The sequence below is a fragment of the Rhamphochromis longiceps genome, linkage group LG22 (assembly GCF_057381845.1).
Source record: "Rhamphochromis longiceps isolate RC_006_pf linkage group LG22, R_longiceps_female_GT1.1, whole genome shotgun sequence".
NCBI classification, from domain to species: domain Eukaryota; kingdom Metazoa; phylum Chordata; class Actinopteri; order Cichliformes; family Cichlidae; genus Rhamphochromis; species Rhamphochromis longiceps.
The window spans coordinates 13,867,865-13,892,699 of record NC_140577.1 but is presented as its reverse complement, the minus strand read 5'-3'; the positions used below and the strand labels follow the sequence as shown (position 1 = coordinate 13,892,699).

Below are 24,835 nucleotides of genomic sequence, written 5' to 3'. Positions count from 1 at the left end.
AATCTCTCAAATAGCTGACATGTGCTTTTTGGAAACTAGTTTTTACTGGAAATAACGTTATTCATAGACAACCTTACTCAGAATAGCCATATTTACTCACTGACAAATTTAGTCTAGGTTAATAAGTGATGGATGATACCTTAAAATGGAGAAAAAAAAATCTGTAATATAAAGGAACAAGAAGTATCTTAAATGTCTTTTAATTTAAGCAGAACTTCCCCCTGTAACTTTTACACCATATTTAAATGATGAATTAATGTCTATGCTGCTTTTTACTCAAATAGTCAGCGGAGGTGGAGTGTTTAATGTTCAGTGTTTATAAGATTTTATCACTGTCAGTGTTATGTGCTGTTTTTATTAGATACTGTAAGAGTATTTACATAATCCTTGGCTGTCCTGATAGTTTCCTTGTGAAAACAAGCAGAAAATATCAAATGGAGCCAAAAACTGCAGTTGGTATAATGGCCACTCAATGGCTCCAAATGCAAGTCAATGGTCAGTGCCATTCATGTCAGCTGTTCATGTTTATGGACAAATACAAAAAGTGGTTTGGGTCTATAGCTAGTATGCTTGTTTATAACTTTCAGTATAACTTGTATATTATTTGCCCTTGCTGAAAATATCTGGCTTTGACCCTCCTGTTTTTATCAAACTTCAAGCCACCTTTCAAGTCTCTCTTTTTTTTGTCTCCTCCTGGAAAAAAATATCTACACCCCATTAAAGTCCTTCCTGTATGAACAAAGCAATTCTGGAAGTGTTCCAGTCTGAGTTTAAAACTCACCGCAGCACCAAAGCCACTCTTGTAAAGCTTTTTAATAATATTCTTTTAGCAACTGATTCTGGTGAATGTGTGCAAGTTGTGCTTTTGGACTTAACAGCTGCCTTTGACACAATGTACTGTGAAATCCTCATCTCCAGGCTGGAGCAGTGGGTGGGCATTACTGGCTCAGCTCTGTAATTGTTTAGGGACTAACTCTATGACAGAAATTTTGTGTCAGCATTGATGGTTTTACCTCTACCTCTGCTGTCCTCCCCTGGGGGGGGGGGGGAACCACAAGGCTGCATTCTTGGGCTGCTCCTTTTCTCTTTGCACCTGCTATCACTTTGCACTATTTTCTGGAAACACAATATTTCCTTACATTGTTATGCAGACAACTGTCAAGTTTATTTTCCACTTACACACACTGGTGCATACTCTGTCCACTCTCTGCCTTATCAACATCAGGAGATGGTTGTGTCCTTTAGAGTCTAGAGAAGTTGCAGGTACTACTGGGTCTAAACTTTAGACACTCCCTGTATGGACTTTTGCTCTCTGGCCCCATATGAGAAATCCATTATCAGTAATTATTAAAATCCTTTTATTTGTCTTGAAGTCTTTTAATGGTTGTGCCCCATTTTGTCTGTGTGAGCTGCTGCACCCATATATCCCACCTCATTGTCTCAAGTCAGCAGAACAGATGCTTTTGCTTGTTTCAAAGATGCAACTCAAACTCAGAAGGGACAGAGCTTTGAAGTTGTGGCTCAAAAATTGTGGGTTCACTTGTTGGTTTGCAATCTGGTTTAAAAACACACTTTTATTCCCTGGCCTTTGACCCAGTGTGAGATGTTGACTGTGATCTTAAGTTACTTTGTATGTACTCCTAGTGGTATTACCTGATAAGATAGCAGTCCACCTGTGGCTCCAAAACAAGCTAAAAAGGCCGATTCCAGGTTTTGGACAGAAGTCTACATCCCAGTGGGTGACTTTATGTTGACTTCAAGGATGTTTCAAATAAAGTCTAAGGTGGAAATGCTTTTTTAATCTTTACAACTGGACAGACTTCAAAAGCGACAATATTGTAATGCTCCTTTCATTTTTGCATGTTCTTCTGATCTTCTTCTCGTGGTTGCATTTATTAATAATTCTCCACCCTTTCTTTCACTTACAGAGCTGTTGATGCTTTCCTGGACTACATTCAGTGTATGCTGGATAAGCAGCTCCTCCTATAGTTATATTTGATCTAAATCTTGAGTATATTTACCAGTCTGTGCCAGGTGAATTTGTTATGTTTCGCTCAAATTCACCTGGCGTCAAATATTTATTCAAAACTGCAGCAATTTCTGTTCTACACACTCTGGATTGGTGACATGTAGAGACAGCTAAGCAAACATGATTAAACAAGACAAAGACTAGGCTGTTGTGCAATGTTTGACTGTGATATGAGACAAACTGAGCAAACATCTGCATTTTTCCACATGTTTACACACTACCAGATACATCTTAGATTGAGTTAAAAATATATTTGAGTAAAAATTCATCTGTTGTGTCTAAAGAGACCCTAATAGCCTAACTTTCAACACTATATAGTGGTAATTCTTGAAATTCTCAGAATAAATTATGTTATACTGGCCCTGTGTGTGGCCCTTAAGTCCATCCACTGCATGAAACCAAAGAATGTTTGGGCTCCTCCCTCTTTAAGCCTACTTTCTTTCTATTGGCTGTTTCTTTTAAACAGAAGGTTTGGACAGCTCCTATAGCCTGACAGCCAAAAATGTGTGGATGTGATGTCCTCATTAGGGTTATCCCCCTAAGTGACATCATGCAGAACCATGATAATTAAAAATAAAATAAAATGTTGAACCGGAGTGTTTGTAGCAGTCTTTTGGCTCACAGTGGTCATCATTTTGACCATGTCTGACATTAGCATCTGCCACTGTAACAGCATATATTTGACAGAAAATAAGGACGTTGCATAACAGTTCTCCTTTAAAGTTTGACAATTAAAAACTTGCATTTTATTCGAGGGTACGATGTGCCTTCTCTTCTTAATAAGAACTGGAAGTGACCATTATTAGGCTTCCTTAACTGAATTAAAGCCCACCTCACAGCCTTCGATGCAGTTTGTGTAGATCTTTCCTTGTTAGCATTTTCCATTCAATCCATTTAAGTTCCCCTGAAATTTTCATTCCAATATTAACACTGGGCTTATATTAACTTATGAAGACTGATAAACGCTGTGAGAAATCACTCAGCTGTAACATGACTGCATACAACTGACTTGTACCAAAGAAACATGATAATTTCTGTGTTTTTATTCTCTATTTTAAACCATAATTCAGACAAAAATTAAAGTTTTAAAATATATAAAAACACATATAAAATTGGATTTTTCATCTACTTCTTTGGCATTATTTTCATTATGTATATTCAGGGACAGCTACCCCTCGCACTGACGCTCCCACCCACCCTCACACATGCACAGTACTGCACTCCCACCCCTCAACTCCTCCTCTGTATTAGTTCCCACAGTAATCTCCCAAATCACCAAATTTTGCCTCTGACACCTCAACTCCCCGCTCTCCCTGTTCGACACTCCCAGGACGTTTCTGGACTGGACCGAGGACGGCTCCCCAGCTCGTTTCAGGTAAGAACAGAAGCAAACAGCGAGGCACATCAGCAGGTTTGACACAGTAGCTGTGGATGTTTGGTTCAGCTTTGGGATTAGAAAGCTTTAAGCCTGCCATTGAAATGGGCCACGGGGTTCAGCAGAGGTCGACCTCGAGCTGGTTCAGAATCAGTTGCTACTGTTCCACTGTTACAGTTTTACTGCTTTTTAGATTGGCGTGTTTTCATAATGGGAACAGCTCTTCAGCTTCTGTTTTCTCTGTTGTTGTTTTACATGTTTGTCATCCAACAATACATAATTGACCATAAAAAAAAAACCTTGTCCTTCAGACAATGGATTTAAGTCGGCACTTGTAATGAGGAGTTTATTACAGACAATATTTTAAATAAATTTATTTTTAAGTGAATTTTTTTGTGGAAAAAAGAGCTTGCCTTACTTTAATGAGCACATTTTTAATAAGTCAGCGTGTATATTTGGATGACTGCTCCAAACACGTCATTGTTTACATGCAAGATTTTGTAAGATTTTTCTTTAAGTTTTTGTTGCACCTCTTTTCTTTTTTTAAATGGGTCAATTCTATCATTACATTAAACTGGATCTTGTTATTTTTCATGCTCTTAAATTTTAATCTGTTTCCAGGACTGGAAAATCAGAAATGAGGAACAATATGAGACAAGATTCAGTGAAAATGCACAAGTTGTTAATCGAGCTGGTCCTGCTGGGGTGAGTAAGTCAAAGAGGAGCTACTTACCCACAACAAATATATTTCCATTTTAGGTTTTAGTCCAGTTCAGTGCAACTTTTATTTCTTATTGCACCAACAGTTCAGAACATCAAGCACACACAATAAATCAAAAGAAAAAGTAAGTAAGTTTAAGTGCTTCTCTCAGTAAAACTGGAAGAGAGTCAATATTTCAAAGGTTCTGTCATGTTTAAGCCAAAGACATCCTTGGAAAATAGAAGCAGTTAAAAGATTTATTAATACAGCAGTATATTTAAATAGTAGCAGGAATTGCACATCAAGGACAAAGAAGAGACAGCATGAACAATTGAAAATGAAGACTGACACAAGAATTGAGTTTAAAATCTAACAAGAGCATTACCACTGACAAAAATTGACCAACGTGGTAACAGTTGAGAAAGAAAGCTGTTCTAAATGCTGTGGTGAAGATTAGATGATGGGAGACAGCTGTGCCGCCCCACTGCAGCTGGGCACTCCTCTCTGAGGTCCTACAACCAACCAGTGGAACTTCATGAGAACTGGTGGTGAGAAAGACAGAGAGTTAGAGGTACAGAAAGGGAGAGCGGCCAGAAGAAGGCCACTGGCCTCCATGACCATGAAGTTTTAGAATCACATATATAAAACAAGAAAAAAAAAGTAAAATTATTTGCAAGAATGAAAGAATAAAGTTTTATCTACGATTCTGTTTTCATTTGTCTCGTCTTCATCTCCTCACCCCTGAATGGCCATGGCAGATGGTTGCCCCTCCCTGAGCCTGGTTCTAATGGGAATTTCTTCCTGTCAAAAGGGAGTTTTTCCTTTCCACTGTAACCAAGTACTTTCTGATAAATGGTCATCTGATTGTTGGGGTTTTCCTCTGTATTAATGTAAGATTTTATAATCCTACAATACACAAATACTTTGGTTGCTATTGAAAATGATTTAGAACACCCTACTTTCCACTTTCACTGGTCAGTAGTTGATGATTTCATACCTTCGGATTTTAATCTTTATTCTGGAGTGGCGATGTACCACATCCTCCTGTGTAGTACTGAAAATCCAGGATTAATCCTGAAGTTACCTGGATAATTTTAAATACTGGTGTAGTGTAGGCCTAAGGACTGTCCCATGGGGCAACTGTGGCTCAGGTGGATTGATTCCTGTCTCTGGACCTGAGAGCAAAAATTTGAAAAGCCCTGTACTAGATAAGTTATTTTATCTGTCTGTGTTTTAGAGTCATTAGTTCGAGTAACGGTGCAATCCAGAGGCCTGACTATGATGACACACCTAACCCAGAGTTCCTCAACCTGGCCTGGATGGCCAGCATCCCTGATGATCGGCTGCTGTCAGAGATCACCATGCCTGGGACACACAACACCATGGCCCTATATGGTGGTGTGTATGCAGAGTGCCAGACCTGGAGCCTGGCCTCCCAGCTCCGTGCTGGTGTTCGCTTCCTAGACATCCGTGTGCGTCATGTCAACGGAAACCTCACCATTCATCACGGGGTGTCCTACCAGCGAGCGCACTTTGGCGACGTCCTGGAGGGAGTGACTGACTTCCTGCAGGAGTATCCAACTGAGACAGTGCTAATGCGTCTAAAGGAGGAGTTCAGTGAGACGGGTGACATCTATGGTGCTGTGGTAGACTACATCAATCGCTACTCTCACTGGGACCTGCTGTGGCACAGCCGACTCGTGCCAACCATGAGTGAGGCTCGAGGGAAGATCATCATCCTGCAGAACTTCAATGGGCCAGATCTGGGGATGCGTTATGATTCAATGGACACAGCTGATGACTGGAAGGTCTGCCTACATTTTTATACTCAAACTACCTGTGATGTCAGTAGTGTTTTATATTCATTACCTTGCCTATGTTCCACGTGATCCTACTTGGTTTCTGCACTATTTTAAATTACACTTGGTGTTCCCTCCAGGTGCCCACACTGGCACATGTGCAGGAGAAATGGCAGAGTGTCTACAACCACTTGGAGGCTGCACCTTCAGGAAACAAAGCCCAGATTTTTCTCACCTACAGCAGTGGAGCCGGAGTGTTCGCGCACCCCAGGGCCGTCGCACAGCTCATCAACCCACAGCTGTACGAGTACCTGAGGGCCAAGACGGACCTGAACCAGCGCTTTGGAATCATATGCATGGACTTTCCCGCTGCCCCTATTATTCAAATGATCATTGACTTCCAATTAAAAGAGGCTTTTAAGACAGAGCAGGTCTAATAACACAATTCTTAGCCACTTAACTTCCTCACTGACAAAGTAATTAATCAAACGTTTCGGTGCTAATATCTGACCGAGCTCGGCAAAAGTAATTATGATGGAAAGTTTGCCTGGGATGAAATGTCTCATCTGCAAAAGATTTGGGGAATAAAATAAATGCAACTCAAAAATAAATCAGAGGTGGCGCCAAGTGTTTGAGTTTTTGACAGTAATGAACTGCTGTGAAAACTGCTGACATGTGTTGTAATTGCTGTGGGGACACTGCAGTGAACATAAATCACCAGTTAGGTCATATGGAAATTGGAATAAAGCTTAAACAAGCCAACTGAGTAACATTAATGTTCTTGAACTCGCAGAGTTTAACATGAGTCCAACACTTGAGCTGATATTGAGGTCTTTAGAGAAGCTTGAAACAGCCTCCTCTATGACCTCTAACCAGCACCATACTACCAGGAGCTGTTTTCATCCAGTCACATGGTGGCAGCATTGCTTTGTTAGTGGTACTTCTATCTTCCTCTGGCTTACTGCTTACTGTAAGCAGTGAACAACTAGCTTAACCTTTGCATCTCAGACCCATTCCAGCTGTCCAAATTTGCAGAACTTGAACCACATTTCTTAATTGAAGCTCCATTAAACAAACTCCACTGATTTTTATGCAGCAATGTTTGTTTACTACTCTTGCTTTCATGTAGAAAAGCATAGATAAAACATACTTCTGTAATAAGTGTCTGGAGATCAATGCACTACATCACTTGGGTGGAGGTAGAAACAAGGAAGCCTACGGGACTCTCATTTGCTCCATTCTCATCTCTCCAAGTAAGGAGCAGTACTGCCAACTGCACTCTCTATCACCCACAATCTCAGGCTTAACGTTTGGTGCAGGGATTGAATCATGGGTAATGTAGGCTCCTGGATTTATTTGGAATTTGATCCTTTGGTCCTACAGCCTCAAAAGGCTTTGTTTAAAAAAATTAAACAGTTTTTTTTCTAAATACTTCCCCTGTATAAAAGTGCAATAATAAATTGCTGGGCTTCACCTTTAATTCAGGGATAAGAACAAATCCCCAGTTTAGCACCAGTGGTTTTAAAATGCTGCTTGAAACTCTAAACTGAAAACAAGTAGCCAGTGAGCCATAAAGATTAAACTCACTTTAATCAACTTTTTCTAATATTCAATATTCTGTTGAAAGCTCAGAGCAAAAAGACATAAATCAACAGATACCTTGTATTATTCAAAGACAATCTTTGTCTGGCAAATATTTTATTTTATAATATTTTGTCCTTCTATAAAATGATATACAACAAAATTTGTTGCACTTCTGCTTAAAAAATGGTTCTCCCTGTAGTTAAAAAGTAAGAGTAATAATATAAGAGATGAATAAGAAAGAAAATAAATAACAATAAAGTAAATCTCATACAGTCTGTAATTCAAGGTGCTAACGCAGGGGTGAGCAATTCCAGGCCTCGAGGGCCGGTGTCCTGCAGCTTTTAGATCTCACCTTGGGTCAACACACCTGAATCACATGATTAGTTCGTTACCAGGCCTCTGGAGAACTTCAGGACAGGTTGAGGAGCTAATTTAGCCATTTAAATCAGCTGTGTTGGTTCAAATCAGCTGTGTTGGAGGCCTGGAGTTGCCCACCCCTGTGCTAATATATGGTTTTAAAGCAGCATCAGGGTGGTGACGCCCTCTGTGTTAAAAAAACGATTTAAAAGTCTGTTGCTGTGTGTTTTTAGTGTCCTGTATCATTTGCTTGAAGGCAGAAGTTTGAAGAAATGGAGGTGAGGGTGAGATGAGTCCTTAATGATGTTTGTTGCTTTCTGAAGCACAGTTTTAATGTTCAGCTTCTGTACACAAACTGTTTGATAGTTGAAAGTGGCAGTCGGTATTTATTGGCACGCGAGAAAAAGCTGATAGTTATAACAGGAAAGCTGATTTTCCTGTGTGCACCACATAAGCTGTCCTGTGGCTTACAATGACCTAGCCCTTGTGCTGCTTCATGATTTAACATGTACCGATTATGTCACTTCAAAATGTAAATCATTTTGATATATAAATATATAATCTAAGAAACAGTATGGTTTACAAGATCAGTGGAAGGATTTCATGTAACTACTTTGTCTTAAGGAAATCTTAAACTGCACATAAACCATGTCAGATAACAGAGGCTGATTTTTATCATTATTTCCTCTTAGTGAGACAGTGTTGCAACAGTCGCTGAAAGGCTCGAACGTGTATGTCTTAACATCCTGCACTTTGCTAAGAAGTAGCTAACGGCAACTCGTGTAGTTCTCCTCTTCTGAATACTTGAAGATTAAAAAGGCTCCACTCACAACTGGACAGGTACCGTAGAGCTCTGCTTCTGCTTCCTCTTCATGTTTTGGCTGTGACAAAACTGACTGTAGATATTAACCTCTCTCCACAGATGGATCTAAAGCCTCAAACTGCCTCACAAGTCACAGGAATTGGTTAGATTAGTTTCTGCATCTCATTTTTGTCTCACTTTTTCATAATTTAACCTGTTTTACTGTTAAACCAGTCCTTTACCCTCTTTCTCTTTTTGTTTTTGCAGTGGTGGTGAACATTATATGGTGGATGGTAATGATAGCAGCCATTGGACTGGGTAGGTTTAACAGCTTTAGTTATCCAGTTGGTGAAAACGGCACCTTTAGCATTTCACCTATGATTGATGATGATCTTATATGGTTGTTCTGTTGCATCACAGGGGCCACACACCTGACAAGTTGTACCATACAGCCCCACATCCCCATTTACCTGATAGTGCTGGGGGCAAACAGCATCCTCTCACTAACTCTGACCTACACCAGCAGCGCCTTTGATGATGGAGCAATCCACGTCCTGTCCACAGCCTGTATGACAGTTCTTCACATCTTCAGTTTTGCCTGGTTCATAGCAGGTGGGAGAAAAAAAACTTTCTGAACTCTTCATTTTGCATGAAATTAGACACAAAACTCACGTGCACTTACTGGCCAGTTTATTAGATACAACTTTTTAACTGCTTGTTATCACAAATATCTAATCAGCCAATTATATGGCTGCAACTCAGTGCACACAGAAATGTAGACTAGAGATGGACCGATCCGATATTACGTATCGGTCCGATACTGACCTAAATTACTGGATCGGATATCGGAGAAAAATAAAAAATGTAATCCGATCCATTAAATATCACGAAAGCACCTCGCAAAACTTGCAACACGCCGTAACTCACCTCAGAACGTTAGCAGTCGGAGCAGTATGCATCACGTGATAGAGCAGCTGTGGCATGCCGGACCTGTCGGTGGTCTGGATAGCATGTGGAGCTTCGCTAGCAACCTGGCATTTCATCTCCGACAAAGTTATCCCCGAGAGAAGTAAAGCAAGTGTGTAAGTCCATCTCTGAATGTTTGTAAAGCATTCCCACGTTAAGCTTAACAAGCGACTGCCTCTCGCTCTCCGGCTGCTACTTCAATCGTGAAACTGCTTAACGATCAGCTGATCGGCTTTTCTGTTGCGAGTCCGTGTCTCTTGTTTGTTTTTGGCCCACTTTGCACCAGAAAGAGGAAACCAGCGGCTGAACAACAGCAGCACGTTTAAGCTTGATAAGCTGTTGTTAGAATTTATTTAATATTACTTTCTACACCAGGATCTTTTTCTACGTAGCTGACGCTGGTAACTGTGCAGGGGCGGATCTAGCAAAGTTTAGCCAGGGGGGCCGATAGGGCGTTAACAGGGAAAAGGGGGCACAAAGACATACTTTTCTTTCTTATTCTCATTTAAAATGTCTAGCTTTTAATAAATAATTATCTGACACCCAAAGTTTTAATTTGATGTAAAATGAATAGAAGTCAATTACTGTATATAGTGACTATTAAGTCTAATATATACCCTAGTAAGCTATAGTACTTTTTACTTTGGGAAGGTACCATCTGTGCAGTCTGCAATTTTGTTGAAGAAAGATGTTGAATCTATTTAATATTTCTTGAAAAATAATTTATTTCTGTTCATTTTTTTTCACACTGCATCAAATTAAGGTTGATTACGTCGATTAAGCATCATGAGGTGGCGCGTGAGGGGTGGTTCCTTATTTTTTATTTCTTTTTGTTGTTGCTGGGAGTTGGAACCCTATTAGTTAGGTTGCTTAATATTTACGCTAAGTACTCTTTAAAATACCAGAATAGGGAGGATGGTGTAGGTCTAAGTTTATTAGATTGATCAGTATTGCTGAACTATGAAATATTTTTTTTGTATACAGGTATAACAGAATAGCTTTAGTGTAGTTGTTGTTTTAAACTTGAGTATGAACTTGCAAAATGCAGCAAGATATTTTAAAAAACAGTTTTGTTGATTAAAAAACACTATATCGGATTCATATCGGTATCGGCAGATATCCAAATTTATGGTATCGGTATCGGACATAAAAAAGTGGTATCGTGCCATCTCTAATGTAGACATGGTTAAAACATCCTGGTGAAAATCAAACTGAGCATCAGAATGAGGAAGTAAGGTGATCTTAAGTGACTTTGAATACAGCATGGTTGTTTGTGCCAGTCGTGCTGGTCTTTTGAGCATTTCTAGGGATTACAGAAAACGATTCAAAAAGGGAAAATATCAAGTGAGCAGCAGTTCTCTGAAAAAATACCTCGTGGATCCCAGAAGTAAGGGGAGAATGACCAGACTGCTTCAAACTTATAGGAAAGCAACAGTAACTCGGATAACTATTAGTTAAAACAAAGTTATGCAGAAGAGCATCTTTGAATGTCAAACCTACAACAGCAGAAAACCACACCAGATGCCACTCCTGTCAGCTAAGAACAAGAACTCAAATGGATAAATATTGCCTGGAATCACGAGCCTTGATTTCTACTAATCAAGACTTTGTAATGGTGTAGGGGACATTTACAAACTGAGGTCCTTTCCTTTTATGACCACATTGTTTGTGTCATAATGTGTCCAATGAGTGCATCTATAGTAAAATTGTTAATGTTGGAAATGGAAGTATTTAATCTTATTGGCATTGAGCAGACAAAAACAAATTTAGGAAATGCTGCATTCACAACCTGGTAGTAATGCCACACAAATACTTACACCCTTCCTTATTAGATATCAGAGACCAGCGCACACAATGTGTGGTTTTCAAGGCTCAGTGAATCTATATTTGTGGTGAAAATAAGAAACCACTCTGTCTTGCAAACACATCTATCAGTAACAGTCCCCCCCCCTTTTTTTTACATTTTGCTTCATGATGCTTAGTTAAAGGATCGTGTAAAATGTTTTTGCAACTTTTACTGAGTTGTGGATCAGTTTGGGGAAAAAATGGTGACGTAATTGTGTGTAACGAATCAGCACATAGTATCTTCCATGGTCAAGAAACTGATGACAGTGGGTTATTTGGCTTTGCCAATCAAATCTGACCAAACCACAGCCTTTAAAAACACAGTGAAGTAGTTCAAACTGTTGCTGCTGCGACCTTTAAAGTGAATACATTGTTAAGGTTTCACTTAGAACTGAAGACCTGTGTGTTGTCTGTCTTCACCTTACAGGCAGCAGCTGGATTTATTCTGTCTATCCTCCAAACTACTTACCTGGAAAAGATCCGTACTGCCACAAGGTGACCTACCAGTTTGCGTTTGTCGTCACTACACTGGTGTGGGTCGCACTGGGTCTCATTTTCTTCTGCGGTTGTTGCTTCGGCATGCTGATCTGCTGCAGGACTATGTGTGCTAGACGTCACTTGACACCCAACCGAGGCAGTTTCTATGGTGCAATAAGTGAGTCTGCTGGTGATGTGTGATTTAAATTCCAGATTATGTCCTCAGGTATTTAAGGAAATTGTCTTTTGGCCAGTGATGCAGATTTTGATCCTCTTTCTGAGGATTGATTTTGTTTTATCACTGTGAGGGTTATTGAAGCTTTCCTCTGCAGCTGCAAACAAGAGTATTTAAAAAAGCACATTTCCAAAAGGCTACTTGATTTTTGTTTTTCTGCAGACTTCTCCCAAATGCCATAAATAAAGGTGGCTTATTGCACCATACACCAAAAAGTTTAAGGTGTTTGCTTTATGTTGCAGCACCTTGGGTTTTTTTTTAAGCCCTTGTTTTCCACACGCTGATGAAGTCAGACCTATTAACTGCTAAAACATCACATCCCTTTTACACGCCACCGCCACCACGAGTGTGAAACTTCCTGTTTGTACCAGAAAAAACTGTCAGTGACTCAGCAGTAGCATCTAACAAAATGTTGGTGGTACTGGTATTTTGTGTTTTTATTTTCAGCTCTGCCATGTTTCTGTGAGTCATTTTTAGTGCATCTCAGTATGGTGCACAAAGACTTAACCGAACAGTGTTGCTTGAAAATAAAAGCTTTTTTTTTTCTTTTTTTCTCTCTCCATATTGTGCAATTCAGCAGTGGTAACCTGCAACTGAATCCTCTAATGTAGCTGGATGTATCACAGAAATAGTTTTAACTAAAACCCATTTAAAAAAAAAAAAAAAAAAAAAAAAAAACTACATTAGGCTGGAAAAACTTCCTCACAGGTTCAGAAGTTTTCAGAGAGTTGAGCTTAAAACTTGTGTAACTGTCGTTGCATCCAGCAAAAACACAATGTGGACCCTGTGGGGTGTTTTGTTTTGTTTTTTTTGTTTATATCTATATAAAAATGGTGGTCAATTACAGCAGCAATTCAAGCTGGTGCTCCTACATACAGTATATAGGGTGTGTATGTAGAAACCAGCGGTAGGAGCCAAATATTTCTAGGTCCAGTGTGTTTTGTTTGTGGGTGTTTGCATGTATCCAGGCATCTCTGTGAATGTAGTGGCTTTATATAGTAAATGTATTCTAAACGACTGAGAAAACAACAAACCTTGAATATTTTTTTTATTTTTATTCTTCTGCTTATGTTTTGTTAACTATCTACTGCACTGAAGTCTGTATTGCAAGAATGATATTAAATGTTGTTTACAATAAAATTGAATAGCCCTTTTGTTTGGATTTAAGAGGTTTGCCTTGATGAACACAATAAAAATGCTTTTGCAAAAACTCTTACTGCAGAGGGGGTGGACTCTTTCCTATTCTGAAGTTGGTCTTGGTGAGAGGTGGCAAGCTGCTGTGGGTATCTTAATATGAAGATTGGAGAATTTCCCAGAAGAGAAGGTTTATTGCCTGTGCCTTCGGGTACGGGAACCTGCCCTGACTGTTGTCTGCACTTTAGAGTTCAGTTCAGAGTACCCAGCCTTTTGGAGTCCCTGGGCTTGAGGGTGCTCCCCCTGTCGCCCTACTAGCAGACTTCAATGCTCATCTGGGCAACGACTGTGAGACCTGGAGCGGCATGATTGGGAGAAACGGTCTGCTTGATCTGAACCCGAGTGGTGTTCTGTTACTGGACTTCTGTGCAAAAAAAACAAATTGTCCATAATGATCAGCATGTTCAACCATAAGGGTGTCCATAAGTGCACATGGCATTAGGATACCGTACGCCACAGGTCGATCGATTTTCTAGTAGTATCACCAGATCTGCAGCAGTATGTTCTGGACGCAAGTGAAGAGAGGACCTGAGCTGTCAACTGATAGCCACCCGGTAGTGACTTGGATCAGGTGGTGATGCTGGAAAGACCTGGTGCGCCTCAGTGTTTAGTGGCGTTGTGCTGGCAGCACCTGGCAGAGGCCCCAGTTTGTGAGCTCTTCAGCTCATAGAGGCATAAAGACTTTCTGACTGCCTCTAAGAGATTCTGGGAAAATGTGAGATGACTCAGCAGAGGAAAGGGGTTTCCCACCTGCACTGTGTATAGTGCAGGTGGAGCGCTGCTGACTTCAACTGAGGATATTGTAGTGCGGTGAAAGGAATATTTGGAGAAATTATTTAATCTGACTGATACATCTGCTATTTAGGAAGCATAGTCTGGGGACGAGAGGGACGACTAGTCCATCACTGGGGGTGAGGTCACTTAAGCAGATAAACGTGACAGTCGCAAAAAAATGTTGAGACATTTTTTAGAGTATGTTTGAGAACAAAAATTTCCTTTGGAGACAAGAACATTTACATTCTAGATCTCCAAAAAACTGTTTTAAAACACATGAAAAAAAGGTCTCTTTTGTTGCGTTAAATCATTATTGTGGAAAGTACAAATTAAGTAAAAAGGTTACTGTTGATTAAAATGTGTTAATTTACAGATTAATGATTAATCTCATAAATCATGACGCACTGCTTTATAAGTATCGGTATCTGTATTGTATCTGCAATATTGGCAATGCACTTGGTATCGATACAGCACTAGCAGGCGATCCTGAGGCGACCTCTAAAAAGGGAGCCGCTGAAAGAACAGATTGCCCTTTAATATTGCCTGATTAAATGATTGCCTGCAAAATGTTCAGTCTTTACACGTTAAAATAAAAATATCATGAATCATATGACGAATATTTGCGTTATTAGCGTTATTGCGTTCTATCCATATTTACATTTAAGTTTTTTTTTCTTTTTTGAGTTTGAGGTCTTTTGTAGTCAGGCTTTTTTCTGGTCCTCTGTGCAGCTGGTGGGGTCCTCCTACGCCACACAACAAGCGACGCTGTCAGGCATGCTGTAGACAGGCTAGAGGTGAGTTTACAGAGACCGGAGATAAACTGATGATAAACTGCCGCAGGAAGACTTTCCTCTGATTTGTGGGAGCATGTGGAGCCGCCTCGTCCTCCAGGCTCTGCTCGGCCAGCCTGCCGCCAGGAGCTTCTCTCTGACTGCTGCTCAGGTCGGTGTTTCCAGGGGCTCTGCGCTCTCCTGCACTACCGCAAATCTCTGTGCTCTAGCCCGCACATTACATCCACTGTGCTAAAGCACAGAGATTTGTAGTCTCTACCAGGTTGTTTAGATTTTGTATAACAAAGTTGGCACCAACTACTTTTAGTTAGCTTATAATAAACTGGGTTGAGACATACCAATAAAATGAATGCAATTTTATACAGAAATCCCACACTAAGACTCTCATAGAGGTTTAAGTCTGAAGTGCTATTGTGGTAGAGGCAATTAAATTATCTAGAAACCTGCTTCTAGATCCGTCATCTATGCTCCTTGGAGCATAGATGCTAAAAACCATCTAAACACCCACCTACGTGCCTTGAATGTACTTTATTTTTGAGAAAGCCAATGACAGTAGGGGCTAGAGATTTAGCATAATGCCCATTAATACGCGTGTCTTTCTTCTGCACTATTTTCAGGTAGATCTTTGATGGGTAGAAGGTTAATTTCTTGTTGTTAAAAATATTTACATAAAAATATCCTCAGGATGTACAAATTACAGTTATTATCAGTTGGCTCAGTTATTTTGTGGATGGATGTGACGATTGGAAGGTTGGTGGTTGATGTAAGGAGCTTGGAAAGAAAAGCATCTGGACTTCTTAAAGTTTCTTGAAGTCCAGACGCTTTTCTTTCCAAGTTCTTTAGACTATGATGACCTGGATGACTGAGAACCTTCACAGTCATGTTGGAGGTTGATCCTTGGCTCCTCTAATCTTCATGTTGAAGTATCATTGGGCAAGATACTGAACCCCAGATTGCCCCTCATGCATCCACTGCACTGTGAGTGTGTGAATGTTAAGTTAAAAGCACATTAGCACAGGGGGGAAAAACCCTTGTTTGAATGTTTGTTTGTAAAAAGTGCTTACCTGAGGGATAAAGCAATATATATGTATGATATATATGTATGTATAACAACCTTAATAACATTCTCAGTACATGAAATTAATGATTTGAAGTATCACAGAAGCTAGAGTCCACTTTCAAAATGTGTAAAGTCACGTGTGGTTGCTTGATGTTTCTGCAGAACACAGTCGTGGTGGAGCGATGGTGGCAAGTGCCCTTGTCCAAAGTAGGGAGTCCACCGAGGCTTCACCCTCGAAGACACAGAATCTACAAGCTGGTCGAGGATACCAAGCATGCTCCTAAGGAGAAAATGGAGCTCATCCTGACTCAGACGGTACCAAGTGAGTATCACAAGGAAGTTTAAACTAGTAACGATGTGTTTTCTAAAATTCTTTGTAATATGAAAACATCTTTTTGTTTTGTTTTTTTTGTGACAGAGCTCGGCGGGCGAGGAGACACCGTGTTTGTAAGAAAGTCTGTTGGACGAAACAAGCTGCTGCCTCAAGGCCTCGCAGTGTATCCATCACCAGAGAACAAAGAGATGTTTGCAGAAGAGCTACGTGTGTGTACTCCATTTATATTCCATCATATATTTCAAATGTATTAAAGAGCAGTACTCAATATCACCTTTGTTGGTTTTTGTTTACACAGCTTTTGCGTGAGGGGAAAGCAGGAGACAGAATCCAAACCCGCACAGGACAACTGGTAAGTTTCATGTCAGGCGCTTTTGCTCAGTACAACAAATAGTTTTAAAACCAAGATTTTAACAGGGGTTTCTTTCTGTTTTCAGACTGTGGAGCTCCTGAAATGCTCCAAGCTAAAGATAAACAGAATGCCCTCCGAGGAGTTTCAGCTCAATAAAGAAGTAGTCTGCAGACAGTTTGCTAAGAAGGTGTGATGCCTTTCAGTTTTTATCCATGTTTCTAATTAATTCTGTTAACCAGATAAGATACTCATATTGCTTTTGTTCCCGTAGTTGGGGATAGTGGTGCCACCTCATGCACTGAATCTTCCATTTGAACCTATTAAGGATGTAGGTGACTACTGGTGCGATGTCACGGTAAGATAAACTATATCAGTGCATCTCGTGGGCAACCTTTTGCACCAAGTGTAGCTTCGTACTGTGTCTTTGCAGCAGAAAGAAGTTGTAGTTACTCCATGTAAGCTCCATGCTGCAAAAAACAATTGTTTTCCTATTATTCTTATAATAAATAAACCCTTAGTTATGCATTATTTATTTTTTGGACTGCTGTTTTACCAGATAACATAGAAACATGAGCAGTGTGTTATTTCTTTCAGGTTAATGGCTTGGATACTGTTCGCGTTCCCATATCTCTGTTCCCATACGAGGATCCGTCTGCAAGCTCTCAGCGGCAGTTGAAAGCCCAAAAGCGGCAGCAGGCAGCTGCAGCTGATTCAGAAGCTGCTGATGAGGAGGGCGCTGTTTTAAAGGCAGTTTCTGACGCAGCGGCAGAGGCCGAGGCTGGTGAAGAGCCTGCAGGATCCACTGCCGCAGCTACACAGACAACGGCAGACACAACAGCACCACCAAGTGGAAGCCTGAAAAAAGATTAAAGGACTCAAAATGCAGATGATGTTTGGCTGTAATGCACATGTGTGCGTAGCAACAGCTGTCTGTGTGTCTATTAAAATTGCTCAGTGTCACATTCTGATTATTTTGAACAGTGTTAAAATAGCCGTCCATCTTGTACTGCTTATCTGGGTCCTGGTTGTCGGGGCAGCAGTCAGATACCAACGCTCCTCCCTCTCCCCATCCACTTCCCAGGGACACTGAGTGGTTCCCAAACCAGCTAGAGGCATAATCTCTCTCCGGTGTGTCCTATGTGTGACACAGGGTCGCCTCCTACCCAGGAGGAAGTATACTGGCAGTGTGGAGGTGTAGCGTCTCCACTATAGAGTCCTCCCGAATGACCAGGCTCCTTAAAGCTGAGAGTCCACACACTTTAAAGCACAATGTTTATAGCAGTTTTTAAAATCAGTTTTCAGGATGAGAATAAATAACACAAAACTGGTAAAGAGCCATCAGGATCAGCAGCTACACAGGAAACCTTTGAGTGGGAAAGTTTGTTTTACTGTATGCAGCATGAGTATTATTGTGATAGTAGCAATAATGAAAACTGCCCATAGACATACAAAGTGTAAGCAGTCAGGAAATCAAAAGTTTATTGATCAATTTTAACTCGACAATGCACAAAAGTAAATGGTAAACCAAAAACCAACAAATTATTCCGAGGAATGCTGTTTAATGTCATGTTAGTGGAGTGCCAATACAGTTGTGTGGTTTGCAAGTCGTTGCATGAGATTTGCTGAAATCAAAGCTCTGCAATTTATTTTCCCGTCTCGGCGTAAGGATATACGAGCAGCCTGTCGGCTTCTTTCTTCTGCTCGTGTTTAGAATTTAGCTGTAGTATTTGAGGCAGATCAGATTGTGTAATTGTTTCTGATAAGTTGTTTTCTGATAAGAGTTCACATTTAAAGTTTGACAACGCAAGATGTATGAAATGTATTGCATTTAGAGGAAATCTGGCTCAGGTTTGAACACTTCTGCTGTCGGGACAAAGAACAGAGGACTCGTGGAGGCTTGACTATTGCTTTGGTAAAGACAAAATGTAGTTACATAGAGTCTGGAGATATAAAAAGCATATTTTTACTGCTTTCCATCTGAGAAAGTTGAACAAATCACTAAATTTCCCCCCCCAAATTTGATGTTTAAAAAGAAGAAGAAAAAAATACATATAAAATGTTTAAAAAATGAATGTAATCTCCATTTTTAAGGTGGGTGTTTTGCTTTTAGCACCGCCCGCCAGATGCTGCTACCATGTTAAAAATCATATTGATTTAGAGTCTTCAATGTTTCCTCAGAGCAAGAAGACAATGACGTTCATGTTTGGTTCTCTGGTCTTTTTCAGTTTTCCAGTGGGAGAAAATGAAACGCACATTAAAAAAATAAGAAAAATAAAACTTTTACAAACAAAAGTAGGTATCAGTTATATAATAGCAAACTTCTTATTACTAATGAGCAACTGCAGCAAGTACATGTTTATCAGAAAACAGTCGATCCTGTGTGCAGATATGTAACACGTCACAGCTTTCCAGTGACTCCAGCTTGTTTAAAATGAATAACATCCAGATTTCATTAATAACTTGCATCATTCCCAGAGAACCAAACCTTTGTTTCTGTAGATCACAAAGAAGTACAACATGAACAGGAAGCATAAACATTCAAAGGAAAAACATTTAGAATAATGGCCACTTCAGAGTCACTTTACATCTGTTCTGCCAATGACTGAGCAAAAGTACCTTAAAAATACTGTTACATAAGTATAGTGCCTCTATTTAATATAAATGACAGTGAATGGGGAGTGTAGCGGTTGTGGCTGGATCTTAGATATAAGAATAACACCTGGTCAAACAACAGAACTACTGAATATTAACAGGTCAACACAAATACAGGATGGAGGGCAGGAAGGAAAATCTGTATCCAGACTGTATGCTTACTGTTTCTAAACATGTTTCCTCTTTGTGGAAGTATATTTGGAAAGCTCTACTCTAATTTCTGTATGTCACCACAGTCCACAGTCATGATGTTTAGAAGCCATATTTGGCCTGGGTCTGTCGGCGGGTTAACCTGTTTTCTGCCCAGTTGTTTTTCAGCTCCAGCTCACGTTCCTTTGCCTGTGAAACGACAGGGAAAGTAAAAAATGTTGTTTATTTGAACAGATTTCCAATAAGAAGACAAGAGATGCAGCTACGGTGAGCTAAACCATGTGGGATCAGTAAAGTATGCAAACCTCTCTTCCCTCTCTTGTCAGACTACAAGAGAGGGAACACCTGTGCATAACAAAGCTAACACTAGCATTCTGGCAGAGATAAGGGCAACTATTTAGCTTTTCCTAATCCTTTGTGCAGGCTTCTTTCTTGCAGCTTATTGTGCTAATCACTGGCACACTGCAGCTGACAACTAGACTTTAGGATAGCTCTGTACAAACAGGCCACCAAGCAGAAGTATTACGTGTCTACACATGCCGCACAGAGTGCAGATTTCCACTCACTTTCAAAACAAGCAGAAAAATCATCTGTGACGTTGGACTGCAGCTACAAAGTCTTGAATTAAATTTACATCATACAAATGCACAATGCGTGTTTTAGCAGCACCCACCTGGTGGATGAGATAAGTTATCTGATGCTTGCGTCGCTGCTGTCCTGTAGGTTGTTCTCCTCTTTTCTGTGGAAAGGTAAAGAAAAGCGGGTGTTACAAAAAATTAAAGAAAATATTCCATCTTAAAATTATGCTGTGCATCAACATTTTAGTGAGAGGAACATAGGACAATCTGTTGCAAAAACAAAAGAGGAAGCGAGCCGATCGGGTCACCTTGCTAAAAGACTGCCGATGCTGCTTCTCTTCGGTCATGCTCTTGGTCATCCACTGCTGGTTGCCGCTCAGCTGGTCGTCGCCTTTGATCTCCAGAAACTTCACCTCCTCTTTGCCCCTGTTTCTTTTCCCCTGCAGCCGCATGAACTGCAGGACAAAGAAAATACCGGTTAACCAAAACCTTTTCTTAATTAACAGCCTCTAGTTGAGGACAAAACAATGATAACACCATAGAGCACAGGTACAAAAATCAGTCTGTGTAAATAATAGAATTTGCTCTGATAACAAATAAGAAAAATGAGGCACACAAGTAGCATAGTTCTTACCGCTTCATCATCAAACATGGCTGAGTTGCCGGGCTCTTCAGCCTCTGCTATTCCCGGGTTGGGATCTTGGTAATATGGCTCATTGTAGTATCCCTGTTCAAGCAAAAAGACATAGGATAACAATATAATTCATTCATGTTAGCTACATTGTGACTCTTGTAATTGAGAGTCTGACACAGCATTCATACTTTAAAAGATATCTTTATCTTAACTGGAAAACACTGAAATGCAGGCATGTCTGAACTAACATGATTTATGACTTATTAGGAAAAGCTGGCATCATCTAATTGAACATAATGACTCAAGTTAACAGCATGAATCTGATACATATGTACAGTATAAAGTCATTATTACCGGAGGAAAAGCCTCTGGGCCCGCTATGGGTTGTTCATATTCATTATATTGACCTCCCCATGCGCCACTTGTCTCATGTTTTCCCCCAAAGTCGAGAGGGGCATCCGACTGCCCCGGTTCATCAGGAGCTGCAAAAGGAAGGGGCTCTGCAAGGGCTCCTGGCTCAGGGTCCAAGCTGGGGACGACTGCAGGTAGAGGTTGAGAGCTCTCGCCTAGAGAAAAGTAGTTCTGTGGGGTTATGTCCTCTTCATTATCCTGGTCATCTGAAGCTATCTGTCTAGCCAGCTGGAGGGCAGCTGACTTTGCTGCAGCTTTGATGGCGGAGGGAGATGCACTAGAACCAAGACCATGTGCAGGGGTTCCAGGTTTGGGTGCTTTCGGTTCTTGCCGTTTAGTTAGCGAATGAGGGATCAGAGGTCTGTCCGTCTCCTTCACTGTCAGGTTTTTGGGTTGTGGCAGAATGGAGGACAAGCCTGTACCTGCACCCTGACAGAGAAAGGAGATATGGGTTGAAAGAGAGAGGAAATGGCAGCTACATCATAGGAGAATGTTGTTACACTATGAAATCTGAGGAAAATAAGATATTCTTTGTCACTGGTTCCTACTTTGTTTTTATTTAATTTAAACCTCAATCAAAGAAAGAAACAATGAGAAGAGTGAAGTGGCAGACCTACATCTAAGCTAGAAACCATATAACGTGTATTTACATGCGAACCACTGTGCAAGCCAGGTTAATCTGCAGTATTTTATAACAAATAAGCATTTAGAGTTTGTGTACACAAGCCTATAACATGTTTACGAGCTCATTACACTGAGGTAACATTTTATTCAAGAAACAGCATAGGGACCTTTCCCCAACACCAACATTGGTGCCTCACTGGTATATATGCATGTTGAACTATATCAATGCCTGTTTTGTATTTTTACTATTTACTACCATTTTATCTAATTCAGAAATACGTTTATTCCACATTCCCAAGGTTGATTGTGTTCATCTGGATGAGCGTTTTCAATGGGAGAAACATTTCGTCACTCATCCAAGTGACTTCTTCAGTCTCAGCTGACTGCAGGTTTACTCAACCTTACAAACAGTACATCTGCACAATAACAAACCAGCCGACTGAATGAACAATGGACTGTGAGGTCAATTCCTTGATCGTTAATATGCAAATTGTCATGACCATTGACCAAAAAACCACTGATCAATGGCCATGAGTACTGCAGTCAGCTGAAACTGAAGGAGTCACTTGGATGAGTGACGAAAGGTTTCTCCCATTGAAAACGCTCATCCAGACGAACACAATCAACCTTTTGGGAATGTGGAATAAACTTCACATAACTGCATGTGTCTGATTTCCTTACCTGATTTTGTAGTTTCTTCGTTGCTGGTTCGTCATCATCTGAGTCTGACTATGAACAACAGGGTTACAGATGATGAATTAAAACCTTATTTTATGCAAGAGGTATGAGCAAACAGCTTGAAGTAGCTCAGTACTCACATCCTGCCTCTGGATCTGCGGCACGGTGATCTTGACGGGCTCTGTCCGTTTCCTTGGCTTGGGTAGGCTGGAGAATAAGCTTCCTTTAGATGGCTGAGGATCTGGATCATCGGCTGATGAGCTATCCTCTACTGCAGTGCTCAATGCTGTCTTCTTGGCTGGCCCTTCGGTCCCTCCTGCCGATACCGTTTTTTTAGGAGCAGGCAGGTGTGAGAAGAGCCCTCCTGCGCTGGGTTTGCTCTCCAGCACGGCAGAGGTTTCCTCTGAGTCACTCTCATCACTGCTGCCATAGGCGACTAAAGACATGTTTGCTAATGTTATTAAAGATGAGCAATCTGCAGAAACTCGTGGACATGGATAACCTCTTCTCCTTGATGATCGCAAGAAGCCGTACTCACACTGGCTTATCCGACGAACTGACTTCTGTTAAAAGGTAAGGGACTCTCTGATCGCTAAAGCTGCGATGATAACGACATGAAGCCGAGCGAAGCTGTAGTAGAATATAGCGCAGGGAGTTAAAAGGGGTCGCCGCAATGAAACGACTGACTCAAAGCTCTGTCCAAGTTCGCAATGCTAGCCAGTGTTAGCTAGGCCACCGCAACAAACGATATCAGCTAGCTGACCGCTGTGTTCCAGAAAAAAAAGCAGCTCTCCTTAAAAGTGCTATTATAAATAAAGCAGCAGCTATGTTGTTTCACACCACAATGCGCAACTTTGCTGTGTTGTTTCGCCAACAAAATAAGCTCGTTTAGTCCCTTGGCTCCATCAAAACATTCGCCTCTATCGTTCGTGATCGAAAATGCGACAACTGCGCAGCTTTTTGCGCAACACTCTTCTTCTTCTCCTCCTACTCCTCTTTCTTCTTCTTCTTCATGTTTAACGGCGGTTGGCAACCAACGTAAAGGAGCATTACCGCCTCCTACTGTTCCGTAGTATGGGTCAGACAGTGAGCTTACAATCTGTATCCAAAAAACAACACAAAACCAAAAAAAAAAGACCCTACAGTCTTTCATAAACACCTATATCCTTCAGAAACCCCACCAGTTCTCTCACCTGTGCCCTACTACCCTCCAACACACTCTTCAGATTAAATTCCCCAATTCCCCGCTCCTTCAATCTATTCTGCAGAACTTTCCTCTCCACATCATAACCCTTGCACCGCAGTATTACATGCTCTTCCACTTCTCCGCTTCATTAATCACATTTTAAACAACTTCAGATCACTGTCGCCCCATATGGCTCGAATAGGGAAACAATATGATTTCGAAGCACATCTATACTTTTGATTATCAGGACTGTACCGACAACTGGCGTCAACCTTTAAAATATATATATATTTTTTGCTTTAGATTTGTAGTAAACTGTTCTGCTTCAGTAATTTAAATGTATACATAATTAGAGCAGCAAAATTATACAGACATCATAAAAAGTGAAGACTTGAGCATTTATACATGTTGTCCTCTTTTACTCTTGCCCTTCTGAAGAAAATGCCAAAACAGTCTTTAAACAATAATGCTGAAAAAAAGAAAGAAAAGAAAATCAGTGACCTCAGACAAGATTCATGGGTGTAGAGAAGGATGATAGACAGGGGGCTAGTGTGACAGAGGAAGACAGAGAGAGATAGAGGCGACCCTCAAAAGGGAGCAACCAAAACAAGACAAAGAAGAACAAGCCACAGTAATGTGTCTGTGAAGGTTCTCAGTCATCCAGGTCATCGTAGTCAAAGGAGCTTGCACAGAAAAGCGTCTGGACTTCTTTAAGTTACTTGAAGACGTTTCACCTCTCATCCGAGAAGCTTCTTCAGTTCTAAGGTCAAATGGTGGAGAGTCCCTAGTGGGAGTATCCCCCCACAGAGGGACAAAAGGACCCCCTGATGATCCTCTAATCACCTGAGCCAAGGTGTGAAACTGGGTGTGGGTCCCAATCAGCCAGAGTTTCGGGTGAGTTCATTGTGAAACCTGGCCCCACCTTATCATGCGAAGGTGATAAGGTGGATCTCCCACTAGGTTTATATCTGGGACTCTCCACCATTTGACCTTAGAACTGAAGAAGCTTCTCGGATGAGAGGTGAAACGTCTTCAAGTAACTTAAAGAAGTCCAGACGCTTTTCTTTGCAAGCTCCTTTGACAAGCCACAGTAATGTTATCGTTTAGGGACGACCGTGGCTCAGGGGGTTGGGAAGCGTATCTGTAACTGGAAGGTCGCCAGTTCGATCCCCGGGCTCTCTGTCCTGGTTGTTGTGTCCTTGGGCAAGACACTTCACCTACCGCCTACTGGTGAGGGGCCGATGGCGC

The 24,835-nt window shown here is 40.9% G+C and overlaps 4 protein-coding genes across 4 annotated transcripts; 3 read left to right on the top strand and 1 right to left on the bottom strand.

Moving 5' to 3' along the window:
* Positions 1–340: 340 nt before the first annotated feature.
* LOC146643695 (uncharacterized) lies at positions 341–6,620 on the top strand. The gene is made up of 4 exons (XM_085396055.1): positions 341–3,404; positions 4,026–4,109; positions 5,342–5,912; positions 6,044–6,620. The coding sequence occupies exons 2-4, from the start codon at positions 4,042–4,044 to the stop codon at positions 6,338–6,340; spliced, it is 936 nt and encodes a 311-aa protein (XP_085252181.1). The 5' UTR covers positions 341–3,404; positions 4,026–4,041; the 3' UTR covers positions 6,341–6,620.
* Positions 6,621–8,001: 1,381 nt separating this feature from the next.
* Positions 8,002–13,345, top strand: LOC146643694 (transmembrane protein 272-like). Its single transcript, XM_085396283.1, has 6 exons — positions 8,002–8,122; positions 8,537–8,684; positions 8,767–8,809; positions 8,914–8,964; positions 9,067–9,258; positions 11,885–13,345. Exons 3-6 carry the CDS (start codon positions 8,767–8,769, stop codon positions 12,133–12,135), a joined length of 537 nt encoding a protein of 178 aa, XP_085252409.1. The 5' UTR covers positions 8,002–8,122; positions 8,537–8,684; the 3' UTR covers positions 12,136–13,345.
* Positions 13,346–14,882: 1,537 nt separating this feature from the next.
* Positions 14,883–17,634, top strand: mrpl9 (mitochondrial ribosomal protein L9). Its single transcript, XM_085395307.1, has 7 exons — positions 14,883–15,079; positions 16,151–16,310; positions 16,407–16,531; positions 16,621–16,674; positions 16,760–16,861; positions 16,946–17,029; positions 17,269–17,634. Exons 1-7 carry the CDS (start codon positions 15,005–15,007, stop codon positions 17,542–17,544), a joined length of 876 nt encoding a protein of 291 aa, XP_085251433.1. The 5' UTR covers positions 14,883–15,004; the 3' UTR covers positions 17,545–17,634.
* Positions 17,635–18,855: 1,221 nt separating this feature from the next.
* On the bottom strand, positions 18,856–23,830 carry prcc (proline rich mitotic checkpoint control factor). The gene is made up of 7 exons (XM_085395306.1): positions 22,542–23,830; positions 22,405–22,452; positions 21,043–21,528; positions 20,689–20,781; positions 20,363–20,509; positions 20,150–20,215; positions 18,856–19,665 (listed from the first exon to the last, which is right to left on the bottom strand). Exons 1-7 carry the CDS (start codon positions 22,845–22,847, stop codon positions 19,579–19,581), a joined length of 1,233 nt encoding a protein of 410 aa, XP_085251432.1. The 5' UTR covers positions 22,848–23,830; the 3' UTR covers positions 18,856–19,578.
* Between the last annotated feature and the right edge of the window lie 1,005 nt (positions 23,831–24,835).

What these genes read in the sequence shown, in the direction of transcription:
- mrpl9 (XM_085395307.1), top strand. Translation starts at nt 15,005, where the DNA reads ATGTGGAGCCGCCTCGTCCTCCAGGCTCTGCTCGGCCAGCCTGCCGCC. An exon ending in CCTGACTCAGACGGTACCAA is followed by an intron (nt 16,311 to 16,406) that starts GTGAGTATCACA and finishes TTTTTGTGACAG; the next exon opens with AGCTCGGCGGGCGAGGAGAC. An exon ending in TGTTTGCAGAAGAGCTACGT is followed by an intron (nt 16,532 to 16,620) that starts GTGTGTACTCCA and finishes TTGTTTACACAG; the next exon opens with CTTTTGCGTGAGGGGAAAGC.
- prcc (XM_085395306.1), bottom strand. Translation starts at nt 22,847, where the DNA reads ATGTCTTTAGTCGCCTATGGCAGCAGTGATGAGAGTGACTCAGAGGAA. An exon ending in CGCAGATCCAGAGGCAGGAT is followed by an intron (nt 22,453 to 22,541) that starts GTGAGTACTGAG and finishes TGTTGTTCATAG; the next exon opens with TCAGACTCAGATGATGACGA. An exon ending in CCATGTTTGATGATGAAGCG is followed by an intron (nt 20,510 to 20,688) that starts GTAAGAACTATG and finishes TTTGTCCTGCAG; the next exon opens with TTCATGCGGCTGCAGGGGAA.
- LOC146643694 (XM_085396283.1), top strand. Translation starts at nt 8,767, where the DNA reads ATGGATCTAAAGCCTCAAACTGCCTCACAAGTCACAGGAATTG. An exon ending in CTCACAAGTCACAGGAATTG is followed by an intron (nt 8,810 to 8,913) that starts GTTAGATTAGTT and finishes TTGTTTTTGCAG; the next exon opens with TGGTGGTGAACATTATATGG. An exon ending in GATAGCAGCCATTGGACTGG is followed by an intron (nt 8,965 to 9,066) that starts GTAGGTTTAACA and finishes GTTGCATCACAG; the next exon opens with GGGCCACACACCTGACAAGT.
- LOC146643695 (XM_085396055.1), top strand. Translation starts at nt 4,042, where the DNA reads ATGAGGAACAATATGAGACAAGATTCAGTGAAAATGCACAAGTTGTTA. An exon ending in ATCGAGCTGGTCCTGCTGGG is followed by an intron (nt 4,110 to 5,341) that starts GTGAGTAAGTCA and finishes TCTGTGTTTTAG; the next exon opens with AGTCATTAGTTCGAGTAACG. An exon ending in ACACAGCTGATGACTGGAAG is followed by an intron (nt 5,913 to 6,043) that starts GTCTGCCTACAT and finishes TGTTCCCTCCAG; the next exon opens with GTGCCCACACTGGCACATGT.